At 38.8% G+C, this 14,901-nt stretch overlaps 1 protein-coding gene across 5 annotated transcripts in view; it reads right to left on the bottom strand.

The window, feature by feature from the left end:
• Positions 1-14,901, bottom strand: part of ARHGAP15 (Rho GTPase activating protein 15) — a 616,446-nt gene that overhangs the window by 115,956 nt on the left and 485,589 nt on the right. For all 5 annotated transcript variants that reach the window (XM_024744104.1, XM_024744108.1, XM_024744105.1 and 2 more), the window contains one exon: positions 10,769-10,903. In XM_024744104.1, the coding sequence (XP_024599872.1) occupies positions 10,769-10,903 (135 nt within the window). The remainder of the gene's footprint in view (positions 1-10,768; positions 10,904-14,901) is intronic.

The following is a 14,901-nucleotide window of genomic DNA, read 5'->3' as shown; positions in this document are numbered from 1 at the left end:
TGGACTCAGGGCCTTAGACATTTCCCCTTTTAGAGTTTCAATTTTCTGAAAAGTGAAGGTGTTGCATGAAATAAAAGGGACTGCACATTTAAATAGAAAACTATAAATAAGTCAATGAAAGGAGGAAACTCGTAATTATCCAGTGCAACTTTTTTCTGTCGTGCATGGATTTTTAAAAAAATATGTGTTTGCTTTTGTTTTTTCAGGCATGTTACTTTAACTTATAAAACCAGCACTGCTACTTGCTTTCTATAAAAGGGTATCCATTTTCCATGTTTCTGTTTCCCAAAGTGTAGGTAGGAAATGTGTGAGTCGATCCTTAGGGAAAGGCTCCAATCTCCAAACCACATGGCAATTCTCAGCAAGTATATTGTGCTGTTCCAACATGAGCAGAATTCCCCCAGGAGATGTATAGTACTCTGGCAGACATCACTTCTAAAGTTTAACTCTCCAAAACAATAAAGAGTGAGCCAATGAAGACATGCTGCATTTCAAGGAGCCCGTGATAGCCCTAGAAGTTATTAGAAGAAAACTCTGTTACCAACTGAGAGGTGGAGAATTAGAGTAAGGACAGGTGCCTGAGCCGATGAGAGCATGTACCTGCCTGTAAGCAAGCAAGAGGAAACAGGGTAAGGGATCAGTTCTTACCCCATATCAAGGTTCAAAAATAGCTCAGGGAGAGTAATAGGAAAGTTCTCTTGAGATAATTGTAAAAGTTTTTTCTTTTTGGCCGTACCGCGTGGCTTGTGGGATCTTAATTCCCCGACCAGGGATTGAACTGGGCCCTCGTCAGTGAAATCGTGGAGTCCTAACCACTGGACCGCCAGGGAATTCTCCAAAATGAGTCTACCTTTTAAAGCTAGCATGTCATGAGTTGTGAGAGCTGAAAAGAAAAAAAATGAAACATTTCCGCTTTGGAGAATGTGCGTGAGTGTGTGTGTGTGTCCCTGTGTCTATGCGTTGTGAATGAGGAGGAATGACTTCTTGTCGAATACGGTTTAGTTGACAACTCTTTGAATGTTTTTTTCTGTGAGAAAGATCTACAGTGTTACGAATATGTGCACAGGCAGGTGTCTAGCCTCCCCCTTCCACACCCTAAACTCCTCTCCTGCCAATGAGCCTATAACCTTCACAAGAGAAAACACAGCAACACCATCAGCAAGGAAGCTAATTTCCCAATTGGGAGAAGGCATTACTTTGAAGTTGTCTTTTCTGGTGTCACTATCAATGTCACATTTATTAATATCCAGTAGAAGTAAGGCAGCGTCAGGTTGGAGAAGATGGTTAGCCTCTGAGTTATGATTGAGATGTATGTTCTATAATGAAGTAACAGGCTTTGGAATAATCAGGTGGAGTTGGGCTGGGAACTGCTGACAGAACAAAGGAGAGATGTCATGAGATAAAGAAAAGTGGGATGTGCTGGATCTCAAAGCAAGAGAATATCCTGGATTATTATCTTAAACATATTTGGTGCTGTCTGGAATTTTGGAAACAAATATTAAAGCAGAATAAAGATGATCATATGTGTCACTTGAGACACGTTATCGGAGGAGTGGAAAGATTGTGGGAATGGACAGGAAGGTCATTTGAGAGTGTGACCCGAAGGATAGGCTGATTGTACACTGATTTGATATTACTAGCTGACGTTCACTGAATGTCACGTGCCAGAAACCCGTAAATAAGTGCCTTGTCATAATTAGCATTTCATTAAACTCCCTACAGCCCCCATGGGGAAGATACTACTTTTACATCCTTTTTCTAGTTGTAGAAATTGAGGTGAAGAGAGGTTGAGGACTTGCTCAAGGTCTTAAAGGTAGTAAATAGTGGACTCAGAATTTGAATGGAGGTGGTGGTGTGCCCCACAGGTAGAAATGTTAGCTTCTCTGATGAGGTAGGCCTCACTGAAAAGTGAACATGTGAGTGGCAACATGGGGACATGCCTGTAGCAGAGGGGTTGAGCAGACGAAGACCCTCCATATACCTGGGGTATTCAAGGAAAGGCCAGGAGATCAGCGGGCTTGAAGGACATGGTCCAGGCAAGAGAACTTTCAGGTAACCAGACATGAAGGGCTTTGAAGACCTCACAAAGAATTTGGCTTTTCCTCAAAAGGAAACGGCAAGCCAGTTGCAGCATTAGCTTATCTTTATAATTAGAACCACGCTGGACTGGGTGAGAGAAAAGAAACCTACTGGGGAAGTAGGAGAGGTCATTCTCCCAGAAATGTGGCCAGAATCAGAGTTGGGAGTGGGTCGGCAGAAAACTTTTTGGAAGGTCTCTCTGTGGTGATCACAAAGCAGTACTGGTGTTAACCTGAGAATGTGAAATGAGACTGGCATCTCAAAGGCCACAAACCCTCATTTTCATTAGGATCTAGTGATGCTGTGACCCTGATAACAGCCCATGAAAACCAGTGACCTAAATCTACATTAGAGGACAGGGTCACGATAACTGTTTTCCACTGAGGTACTGACGAGAAATTCGGCATTTTGCTATATATTTTTTAAAAGCACCTCTCTTCAGTGGGAGCAGGGATGCTCAGGAAGCTGACTCATGAAGGCTGACTGGCTCATCGCTCAGCTTGAAGTTTATTGCTTTGAAAACTGACCTCATAAGGCTATGGAAGAAAGAAGTGCAAGAAAGTTTTAAGGAAAAGCAAAAAGACAAGCACCACGTTTTCTAATGGAGCTGATGTGTTACCACTCAATTAATCTCAGCGTCGAGGTCCAATTTTAGTTCTGAATCACCTTCTAGTTTTACTTATAAAGGACTTTTCATTAAGCCAAATTAAGTAGATGGAGGTCCAGTTGTTTATTATCTAGCACTAAACCATTCCTACAAAAAGACACCTGTGCAAGCCATTTGGCTCTAGTCAACTATTTTTTTTTACAATTTAATTATGAATATAATTAGAATGAGTTAAGAGACAAGCTAGGCATCAGCCATAAAATTTCTAGTTTGCTAAAACACACACACACACACACACACACACACAAACACACTGATTAAAAAGCAACCACAACAAAAACCCCGCCAAGTCTGTGACCTTGCAGTGGAAACTGTAGTTAAAGGGGAGTATTTGTAAAATCTACCTTTATTTTAATTTCAAATTTCCTTGAAATGGTGCTGTAGAGAATATTTTTCTACAACATTATTTTTATATCTCTGCTTTCTCTGTGGTGACCCTTTAAACCCTGTTTTTTCCTTTCTCTGGTCTTAAGGTAATTTGTCACTATCATGCTTTCATGTTTAGCAGCTATTCGTAGTCAAGTGCCTTGCAAGCTCTGTTTCTTTTCTCCCAGAGTGTCATCATGGAGTTGATGATGCATCAGAAATAGTTTGACCAAAGGGCAAGATAAAGTCAAGAGTAAAGAAAATATTTGCAAATATACTTGACTAGTTTATTTTCCCAATTACTTATTGAAAGTATAGTTTAAAGGTAAAATGGCATGACGGCCATAGGAAAAAAACCATTAAGACATGCAATAGATACTTTCTGACATAAGGCAATGTCTTTAATTTAGATTTTTTTTTTTTTTTTTTTGCGGTATGTGGGCCTCTCACTGTTGTGGCCTCTCCCGTTGCGGAGCACAGGCTCCAGACGCGCAGGCTCAGTGGCCATGGCTCACGGGCCCAGCCGCTCCGCGGCATGTGGGATTTTCCCGGACCGGGGCACGAACCCGTGTCCCCTGCATCGGCAGGCGGACTCTCAACCACTACACCACCAGGGAAGCCCTAGATCATTTTTATACGAGGATGGTGTGACTGACAGATGTATAGTAGGATGAGTTATATTTAAGGACTAGGCATGGGGTATGCTCTACCTTCGGTGCCTTGATTTTAAAGATGCTTAGTCAACCTTATGGATACCATTTCTCACAATTTGTTTTACTGCTTAACTGATCAGTGTGTAGCAAAACTAGGCATAAATATTGTCTTTAAATGAGTGTGTGACTACAACCTTTTAATTGAAGACTTGTATGAAGTATCTTTACTGTCTCAGTTTGTTGCTGGCTTGCCTAATCTCCAAGTGTTATATACATAAATACATATATATATATGTATATGCACATATATTAAATAAACACGATATATAACAATATGATGCATAATAAACATGATATATAATAAACATTATATATATAATATTGTTTAAGAGTAACTGAAAATGAGGATAAGGGGACTGCTATTGGACCCATAAGGTTGTTTTGATCTTGGAGTTAGCATTGATTGCATTCCCATGATGGGGCCCTGCTCAGGGGTGGAAGGAAAAGTAGTTCTTTTTATACACAAAAGGCAACTTTGGAAATTTAGAATACAACAAATCAACAAACCCTAAATCATGCTCTAGCAAGAGCAGCACAGAGCTGAGGTGAAGGTGACCGAGGTGAAATTATCAGACAGTCCTTGAATAAATGAGCTTTGGCCCAGGCCTGACACAAATCTCTAAGCCTATCCCACACAAATAATAGATAAAACATCTTGTAAGGAAATTCACGAGGTCGTTTCTCTTTATTTCCCGCTCATCTACTAATCAACCTATGGTTTCACTGTTATCTCAACTCTGATGATTCTTTAGATTTGAGACAGGAAGATGAAAATTGATGGATGAAGCGCATTTGTGACATGGGTGTAGAGAAGGTGTAGGCAAAAAAAAAAATGGCTCCATAGAGATGTCCATACTTTACTTCCTAGAGAATGTGAATATGTTACTTTACATGGCAGAAGAGATTTTGTAGATATGATTAAATTAAGGACCTTGAGATGGGGAAGTATCCTGGATGATCCAGGGGGTGCCCAATATAATCACAAAGGTCCTCAAAACTGGAAAATGGACTGAGGAGAAAGTCAGAGAGAGACTGACTACAGAAGAGGTCAGAGTGATGTGATGTCATGTGACTGCTGCCTGTGAAGGAGGTGGAAGGGGACCACTGGCTAAGGCATGCAGGCAACCTCTAGAAGCTAGAAAAAGCAAGGAAGTGGATTCTCCTGCAGAGCCTCCAGAATATAGTCCTTCCGGCACTCTGATTTTAGCTCAGTGAGACTAAGCTTCAGACTTCTGTCCTACAGAAATATGTGGTAATAAATCACTGTTATTTTAGGCCACTGAATTCAAGGTAATTTGTTACGGCAGCAATAGGAAACTAATACACATGTCCTATAGGAACCAGTGCCTCTAATTCAGAAGACAAAAAGAAATCTGAACACCCTGAAGCAGCCCTGGAAGCACCACTCCAATATGAATTAGAATGGCAGAAGCCTCTAGAAAGAAGCCATCCTGGTAAATCGGGACTCTGTGCAATAGTGTCAGAAATGAGTAAGGACATTATAAAAGAAAAAAAGCAAAGAAAAAGAAAAGCAATTACAGACGCCAGGAAAAAAATAAATAAAAAATCTGCACAAGAAAAGCACGATCCAACTATAAAGGGAACCAAATGTGGCCAAGAGTTTAAGCAACTTTTGGAGTGTAATAAAACAGATTCTATTGGACCTGGTGAGGAACACTCTTTGACAAGTGTAGGGATTGTGACAGTGAATTCTAAAGAAGGAATCTTTGTGAAACCTCTTGGACAGGTAATGAACAAGACTTACAAACTCATAGTAATGCAAATATCAACACTGTTTATTAGTTTTCTAATTGGTCAAACTATTAAAATTTAAAGGAGTTAATAACCAGAGATTGTGAAAGAAAGGAAGAGAGGTAAAGGAAAGGGTAGAAAGGAAAATATATTTACCTTACAAAGGAAAGTTAGGAGTTACTGTAGAATGCTGAATGAAACAAGAAACAGAGGTTTATGTGTATTATTCAACATCTACATATAATAATATGACGATCAAATGCTGGAGGAAGTGAAGTAGAATAAATTAATATTTCATATTAGGTATTATCTATAGTAGATAAGTCAAGAAGTAGAGATATTATCCAGAGTTATGAAAGTAACTACTAAAAGAGATGAAAACTGAAATAGTTGAAGGAGGTTTCCTCTCATGAATAAGCCTGGAGATGTGAAGTGATAGGGCCCAATCCATCACTTTTCATCATAAACTCCTCTATAGAATCTGGTTTGGTGCATGTTGTAATTTGATAAAAGTGAAGAACTGTAAAAAGGAACATTAATAACACTTCAGCTTGAAACAGGTACTCCTATGAAATAGGAAAGTAACATTGTATATATCTAAATGAATTTCAAAAGGGGATAGGTGAACAACTGGTTACAAAAATAATACAGTGGCGGGTTAAAATGTACTCAAAGAGGGCAATATTTAAAGCACTGATGCTTTTAATATCTAACAGTAAATACTGAAACATAGCTCACTCTTGGAAAGTTTTAACTTATTTCTAACCTAGAACTCCAATACTAAAATTTCTGATCATTTCATTCTAAACTTGGTTAAAAAAAAAGACAGAAATGACACGATCTTACATAGAATGATATGGGATATATAGGTTTTATATAGGATGATGTAACAGACAGATATTTGGCAACAGCTCGTTAGTTGTTAGTTATTCTTCCAGCAAGATTTCTTTTAGATAAACAGTCCCAGAAATGCAATGTAGGATGATGGAAAGTATTTATGTTTTAGAGTCTGCAGCTTAATGCTAAACCTAATCTTCTGAGCCATACGAACTTGGGAAATTTTTTGTGACTTACTTTTTTCCTCTGAAAAATGAATTTCTTTCAAATCATTTATTGAGCACCTAATATAAAGAAAATGTTATGTTGTATTATTCTCATAGTAACTTTATGAGCTAGAAATTACTTTCCACATGATTTTTCCATTTCTTCTGTGTCTCCTGTGTTATTTTCAGAAATAAATTAGATAATTATAAAAAGTGTCAACAAGTTTTCCTCCTCTCTTTCCCTTACCCAGGAATTTTGGGAAAACGCAGATAGTAAAATAGAAAAGACACTGTTTGTTGTCTCTTTTCTTTGGATCGGTAGAGTTACCAGAACAAAAGAGATGGGAATAGAGGAAAAACTTCATACATTTCATAGGATTTAGATGTACTGGAAATGTCCAGACCCCCTGCAGGCTTTTAGCCACAAGATTGCATCACCTATCATAAAACTCTAAAGTCGTGTTTTTGTACTGAGTTCACATTTACAGTATTAATAATGCCTTCAACACAAGTCATTTCCAGAAAATTGAGTCCTTGCAGTCAGTGGGTTAAATCCCCATGAAATAACCTGCAGGTGACCCAGTTGCATTGACCTCAAGTATAGAATTTCAGATCAATAGCTGCAGTACTTGGATTCTGAAATATGAAACAATCGCTAGTGTTTTTGTTACCCCAATGGGTGTTATCAGACAGGGAATCACTATGGCAATTGTTGGTTCTTATCATATTAATGCTTGTTTTTGGTCCAAAAAGAAACTACTTAAAAAAGTAAATGCCTTCTGTTTCCTCTTCTTGGAATATGTAATGATGACTTTCAAACATATAATAAAAATTAACAGTATTTCAAATAGCACAAATGATCATTAATTGCTTGTAAACGAAAAAATATTTCTTCTTCAGAAGCAAAGCATTCCAGTTGGTCTATTCCTTTTGGTCTATTCATCTTTTCACTCTGTCATGAAAGGGTAACAGAAGATCTCTCAATTTGGGGCCAAACAGAAATCTTAAGCCTTCACAAACTGGGCTTGGGGTCAGTGAAACAGTAAAGGAAAATAACGTTATAGCTACATGAACCATGACAGTGACTGGCATGGAGTTTTGCTAGTGGCTAACCAGAGACCAGACATCATTTCAAGCATTTACACCAACAGAGGGAATGATTTTGATGCAGGGAACTGGTTACCCATGTGATGAAGAAGCTGAGAGCCAAATAAGGAAGCCTGAAGTCACCAAGAAACCAGCCACTGCAGGAAGCCACTACCAGGCTGGAGGGACAAAGGGAGGAGGGTCCACATCACCAGATGGAAGATGGAACCAGAATGGGCTGAAGACATGGAGGACATCATGGATCCTCAGGTAGAGAAGCTATCTGAGGCAGATGGGTGGGCAAGGGATAGGGGGTGGAGGATAAACTAAAAAAACTGGTTGGTCTTTTCCTTCCCCCTCCCTCTGCCATCTATCACCAGAGACTTCCACTGACTGTAGCAGCAGGAAGCCAGCCCTCAAGAGCACCTCTGTGATACAGTTGGCTAGGGTCAACCTTCCACAGGTACAGAGCAAAGAAGTGATGGATGAAGATGATCAAAGAAGCCTAGAGCCAGCCTATAGGGACATCTCCCCTGCAGACGGACCTCACCTGGCTGGTTCCTTTTCATAAAGAGTGAAGAATTCATGGGCAGGTCTGTTGAGCTTCTCATGGTATAGATTTTACAAGAGGCAGCGAGAGCTATGATAAAGCCCAGCACTTCTCTGGGACTGGATATGGATGTCCTTATATTTTGGAAACACTTTTTTACTCAGTTAGTGCACCGTGGAGTAAAAGTGCCTCCTCTGGTGTGGTTTTGCCATTTCCAAGGAACTATGTGGCCATTCTGCCATTGCTTAAGGATATTTAAACATGAACTACAACCTCAAGCTGAGTTGAGAATTCGAGAACTAATGTCAAAAATGCATGGATTAGCAAACATATGTCCCTTTCCAACATCATATTTCTCAGCCATATCAGCCTCTTGGTTAGTCCCTCCATTTGACATCTTAAAAATACTATGTACTACATGAGTTAGGTAAGGCAAGCCTGCTGAGGGTGATTCTCCTTGCCTTGAGCAATGAAGGAAAAACTCCCGTCTCTTTGCTTCTAGATTACCTTCTCAAATGAAGCTCATCTGGAGAAACACTGTTAGCATTTGCTCAGTATCTTACATCTTTAAAGGACTTTCTAAAGCACTCTCTCGTTCATTTTCTCCATAGCCTATTTGACAGGTGTTGGAAAAAATCCTCTCAATAGCCATCAGTCACAACATCACGCTGCCTACCTCAATTCTGCTTTGTTAAGTTCTGACCATGCCAATAATTCTGAAATTCTGTCCAGTTTGGAGTCAAGTCTAGGACAGACCAGAGATCGTCCTCCTCTTTATGGAAATTCAAAGGACACAACCTCTCATGGGTTCGAGGGCCTGCTTCCCACATCTCTTAGACTAAGGGAATGGCTTGCCTAATATCTTCAGAATCAGGTTAACTAAAGGAAGCTTAAACGATGGGTATCCTACATCATAGCCCTCACATCAGCACATGCACAAGCATATTTCCAAATGAGACAATTCTCACTTAAAAGTATGGTGACCACGATGTGAAATTTGTATGAATTCTCTAAACATACGTAATCAGAAATATGTACCCAAATGCAAAAGCCCCCAACGTCTTACCAGAACACTGTCTTCGCATTATGAGTAATCTTCCATGCTTGAGTGTTCCAAGATGGAATATCAGAATAAACTGTTAGGGAAATTCATGCTTGTTTATTTTTTCTTTATTCCTCCTTTTAAAAAGAAGTTAAGAGAGCCTGGGAACTATAAAATACTGTTCTTCTCGAGAAGCAGAGGGCTCATGAAATAAAAACTCTGACAGGGAATACGAGCTCCAGCCTCGCTTCAAAACCCATATTTAAAGCACTGCTACTCTATTCAACAACAACAACATCTGAAATTGTGAGCAGGCAGCAAGAGAAAGACCTTGGGAGAATAAGCTCTGCTTTATTCTTCTTGATATCATTTTGCCAGTGCTTTAAACAAGCGTGAAGACTTTTGTGAAATGAAAAACAGAATAAAAGGGCATATTGAGGGGCTGTTTCCAACAGGCTCCCCATATCCCACTCCCCCTAATGGGAACACTGTACACACAGCCATCCAAGATCAGACCTCCTAAGTAGAGCACTTTTTTTTCTTGGAGATTATTCTCATTTGGACTTTAATTAAGCTCCTGCCAGGCTTGCAAGCTTTTTAATTTTACCTTTCTTTCTTCTTTCTTTTTCCTCCTTGAATCAGCTTGCTTGCCAGGAAACTTTTTCCAAGCTGTCACAATCATAGTAAGTACACCCTAAGATGTTAAATTTAGAGATGCACTAATCGTTGCTGCTCCGAGAATCAATAGCAGAAGTTTCCTTGCATTTGGAAAGATTTTCATTCATTCATTCATTCGTTATTACGTGTGTGTGCGCACGCGTGTGTGCGTGTGTTATGAATGAGAAAATAATAGAAAGGAAGTTTCAGGGAGTATACAACGACTATTGGCTAGTAAGTGATACAACTCAACCTCCCATAAGGCCACCAGCTTAACAGAAGAAACTTTCCATTACTTAATATTCACACTTTGTACGCAAACTGTAGCCAGCTCTTTACTAGTGTTGGTGGGTGTAGGGTGAGCAAGCCTTGAGAAGGTGATGCCTCAGCTGATGATTTAACACCTCTTTAATGAAATGTAATTCGCTTCGGTTCTTTTTCAAAATCTCCTTGAACTCAGTTAAACTCACTGTGATTCGGAAAGTATAAAGGTAGGGGCTAGGGAGGTGGAAGGTGGCCCCTGTAAAGCAGATTGCATGAGAAGCTATTTTCATTTGAGGAGGCTTAGTTGAAAACTGGCCACCCTAAACAGGATGCCTTCTTCTTTTTTTCTTAATTTTTCAAAACACTTAGATAATATTGCAGAAATAAGAATAAGCCATCAAAAACACCAAAACTAAAATGAAAGCTGTGGAGCATTGGGGATATTATCATCACCATGATTGCTATTATCACCATTCTTATTATTTACTTAATAGTAATTCCACACTGCCAGGTTATTGCACCAACCGCTCCTGTCTGTAAGGTACTTACTGATCGCCTCCACAAACCGCTCAAAGAAGCTGTAAGGGAAGAGCGGCTCAGGCAGCTCCCGGAAAAACATCTTCAGTGCTCCGGTGACAACGTGGATGTCCTCCCACTGGCTGTCGTCCAAATTCAGCTTCTCTTCTGGGAAAACACGAGGAGAAATGGAACAACTGGTTTTAATGAAACAATTACAAGACACTAATTATTATGTTAATGTTTGCCTACTATCATCAGCAACCGTTAACAGCCTTCTGCACCTAGAGGTTTGGTGCTGTGCATGGTTTTTTTTTTTTTCCCTTTTTTCCGTAGGACGGGAACATTTTCAATGGAATACCATCTGTAGGAGTGCAGCTAACAAAAAACAAGAGACACAAAGAGACAGTGCCATTGACACAGTATGTCAGATACATTTATTCCCATAATGCATCAGTATGAAAATTAGCATCACAGCTCAACATGATTCAAAGCTATTTGGTTTTGAGGCCGAGGGGCTAAGAGTTGCCAATGATGGCCGGCTCAAGGGACCGGCCTAAAGGCCTTGCTGAGCCAACAGGAGACATATGCTAAACATGGCAATAGAAAATGAGTTATTGCTTTACATGTGTTAGCCTTGCTATGTACAAGGGAATAATGGGTAACACTTTTTTCCTTTTTTCACTGAATATAAAGTCAGCAAGGAATAGAATAGTGAGTGAGAAAGGATATTAATTCCTTCTTACTGCTTCAAAAATATCTTTTTTTAGTTTTCATCTCAGCAAGGAAAATGTGCCCAGCAACAATATTAGACAGACCCCTGTTGGCCTACGTAGGCTATGCAAAGCTGTCAAAAATGATAACACACTAAAGACAAACCACAAGTGCTTACCAACTCCTCTTAGAAATAACGGAAATGTTTGCTTGGGAAGCTTGAGTGAGTTGAGACATTTAAATATTAAAGAAAATAAAGGCCACAATAAAGTTCTTAGAAGAAATAAAGAGACGCTGGGCAATTATTTCTTTCCTTTTCGTCTTCAGTATGAAAGTCTGGAATCATTCTCACCCAAAAAGTGGATGTACTAGGGTCTGAAAGTGACATCTTTGCATACAACTAAAAGGAAGCAGGCATAAAAGCATTGCTGCTGATCCACAGCGTTTGTCTTTCTGAACGTACAACACAGAAAAGATTTTGGATTCTGGGCTTAATGAAAACTAAAGCTAATCATTCTGGACAACCCGGGGGTTAATGGGAAAGCAGAGGATCTTGGCCAGAACTTAATAGGTATTTGGTCAACTAGAATTGTGTTTCCTTACCGATGTCTGAAGCTCACATTCAGATGCTTGCTTGTGTCCGTTTTATGAATGCAGAGGAGAATTGACACCAAAAATGTAAGAAAAGCTGAGAATTGTCACTATAGGGGATCTCTGCATGGGCTGTTCTGCTAATAGTCTTCATGTCCTTTTAAAAATATTAGCCGAAATCTTTATCAGATCTTTTTTTCTAAATGGACTATTACTCCCAGGGCTAGTAAGTTATGTTCTTGCTCAATTGGCTGTTTGCAAAGAGAAGGAATGAAGGTGAATCTGTTTATTTCAGACGGGCTATTTTCTTCTCCCCTTTCAGCCTTCATTCCTACCTCGGCCATAACACAATAATTTGATCCACAACGAAATCAGCAGAGGAGACCTTCTTTCTGCCCTGCAATCATTTTTGATTGATTGTATTTCAACAATTAGTCTTTTATTTGGCTACACACTATTGAAATAGGACGACAGCATCTTAGCAGGCCAGCTTTAAACAGTCAACTGTTAACAATAGCATCAAAAAGGGAGACCTGATGGGGTTTACTGTCACTTTAAAGAACGGGTTTTTCACGTTGTTGAAATCTGTCAGATATTTTGAAATGTCCCTCTCACTATGGTGCCACACCCCCTGCGTGCCCTTATAATAAAATTGGTTTTACTCCTGATTAAATCATTTTCTCCCTACCCACTACCATACTTCTCATAATGGACCTGTGCGTTCTACAGCTGGTGTTCTTCCCATGGTACCAATTCTTACTTTATCTTTTAAGCACTTTGCTGCTAAGATCTCATGCAGAGTGCTTATGTTTTGTTAAGGGCTCCATTCTTAGAGAAATAGCTTAACACATGTTCTAAAAATGTTGTACAACTTATTGCTTAAAGCACATTTAGAAAATGTATAAGTACGGTAGCTTTGGCACTGAACTTTAAGTGGAAACCTAAATAAACACACACACACACACACATGTTCACACACACAACTATCTCTACCAAAAATTTATCACAAAAGTCCAATACAAATTGTCGTTTTGGTGCATAGGTTTAAGATCGCCAAATGAAAGTGTTCAGCAGGTAAAAAAAGAGAATGATTTTATCTTGAGCAAGAAAACAATAAGAACAAATAATTGCTTAACCAAAGGCAGATGCCAGTAAACATCAGTTAATTCAATTGACTGTGAAAATGAAATATTTTAATATACATAAAAAGATAATTTACCAGTCAATAAATACCATTTGATTATATCCACTCAAAATGCCATATAACATATCAACTTGTCTTACTTAAACTAGCGCTCCTACTATGTAGTCTTCACTTTAAAAAGATAATTTGTAGCCCCTCAACAAGTAGCTTCAATAAATAATATGGCAAGTGGTTGGAAAGAGTCTTTTGGTATATAATACCTAATTTTTATATTAAGATTTTTTGTGAACAACCAAGGTTAAGATTCCTTGTAAACGAGAGGACTTTAAGGCATATTTTTCAAGGCCACTGTGACTTATTTAAACATGCAGTTGTGTCCATATTTGCACACCTTCTCATGAATCCAATCAGTTCTGAGGATGAAATGAAGATGAAGTGATACCTGTCTCCACGTTAACAGGTATCATTATGAACACATTTGTATTACCTGATAGGCATTTTCTAACTAATCTGTTGGCAGTGACGATGTCTTCTGCTTCCCCTCTTTTCAACAGAGCAGGATTTCTCAATAGTGAAGCACTGTTGACATTTGGGGCTGAGTAATGCTTTGTTATAGGGTCTGTCCTGTGCATTCTAGGATATTTAGTAGCATCCCCGGCCTCAGCCCACTGGATGCCAGTAGCACTTCCCAGCGCTGCTGATGAAAAATATCTCTAGATATTGCCAAATATCTCCTGGCAGTGAAAAGTTATCCCCAGTTGAGAACCACAACAGTGGAGCCTGTAAGAGTCTATAAAAGTTACTCAATAAATATCGATTTATGAAGTTTACCTTAGGTGGGCAGAGAAATAGAAAACTAGATATGTGATATGTGAATCACATATAGAGTCACACTAGATATGTGATATGTGAATACTGTTCATATCTTAATATGAACCTAAGAGTTGGTAATTATTACTGACAAAATAAAAACCTTTTACAGAACAAAATTCAAAATTCATATGACTATATTTCAGGAAGCTTTGCAACAGGAAGAATAACCAACAGTTATTCAGTGCTTACACCATACTAGGGACTATGCTATGCACTTTCCATTTATTATCTAATATAATTTTTTTCAGTAAGACAATGAGGTACATGCTATTGTTATCATCACCTATTTTACAGATAGGAAAAATGAGGCATGGGTAGATTAAGTAGCTTTTCCATGGATGACAAGTAATAAACCCAGGATGCAAGCCTCCCCTCAAAACCACTATGGTCAGACTAATCTTGGCTGGAAGAAGCTGAAAGGATAAAGGCAAATAAATAGCAATTGCCAGTGGTAGTAGATTGACTATTACTTCAAAGATAGTGATTTTTATATTTTATCCCTAAATATCTTACTTGAGGCTACGCTTTTACCTGTAAACTTACTCTGATCTTTCATAATTACTGGTTTATAGAAGGAACAGATTCTTATACAAACAGATATAAAGCAAATTGGCAATAAAAAGAAACTGCATTAGGAATGGGACAGAAGATGTAGCAAATTGTTATGTGGTGATGGAGTGAAGAGGAAATATGATAGGGTGAGAAAGAGATTATACAGAACACCAGGTCTGGATTTACCACTAATTCATTGTATATCTATTTATTTATTTGTGAAATGAAGATATTCAGAAGGATAGTTGTTGGTATCAAATGAGAAAATGTGTCTGAAAAACATTTGGAGAGT

This window comes from Neophocaena asiaeorientalis, unplaced genomic scaffold (genome assembly GCF_003031525.2).
Source record: "Neophocaena asiaeorientalis asiaeorientalis breed wild unplaced genomic scaffold, Neophocaena_asiaeorientalis_V1.1 scaffold11, whole genome shotgun sequence".
Taxonomy (NCBI): domain Eukaryota; kingdom Metazoa; phylum Chordata; class Mammalia; order Artiodactyla; family Phocoenidae; genus Neophocaena; species Neophocaena asiaeorientalis.
Note: the sequence above shows the minus strand (reverse complement) of the source record. Positions and strands in the feature narration are given on the sequence as shown.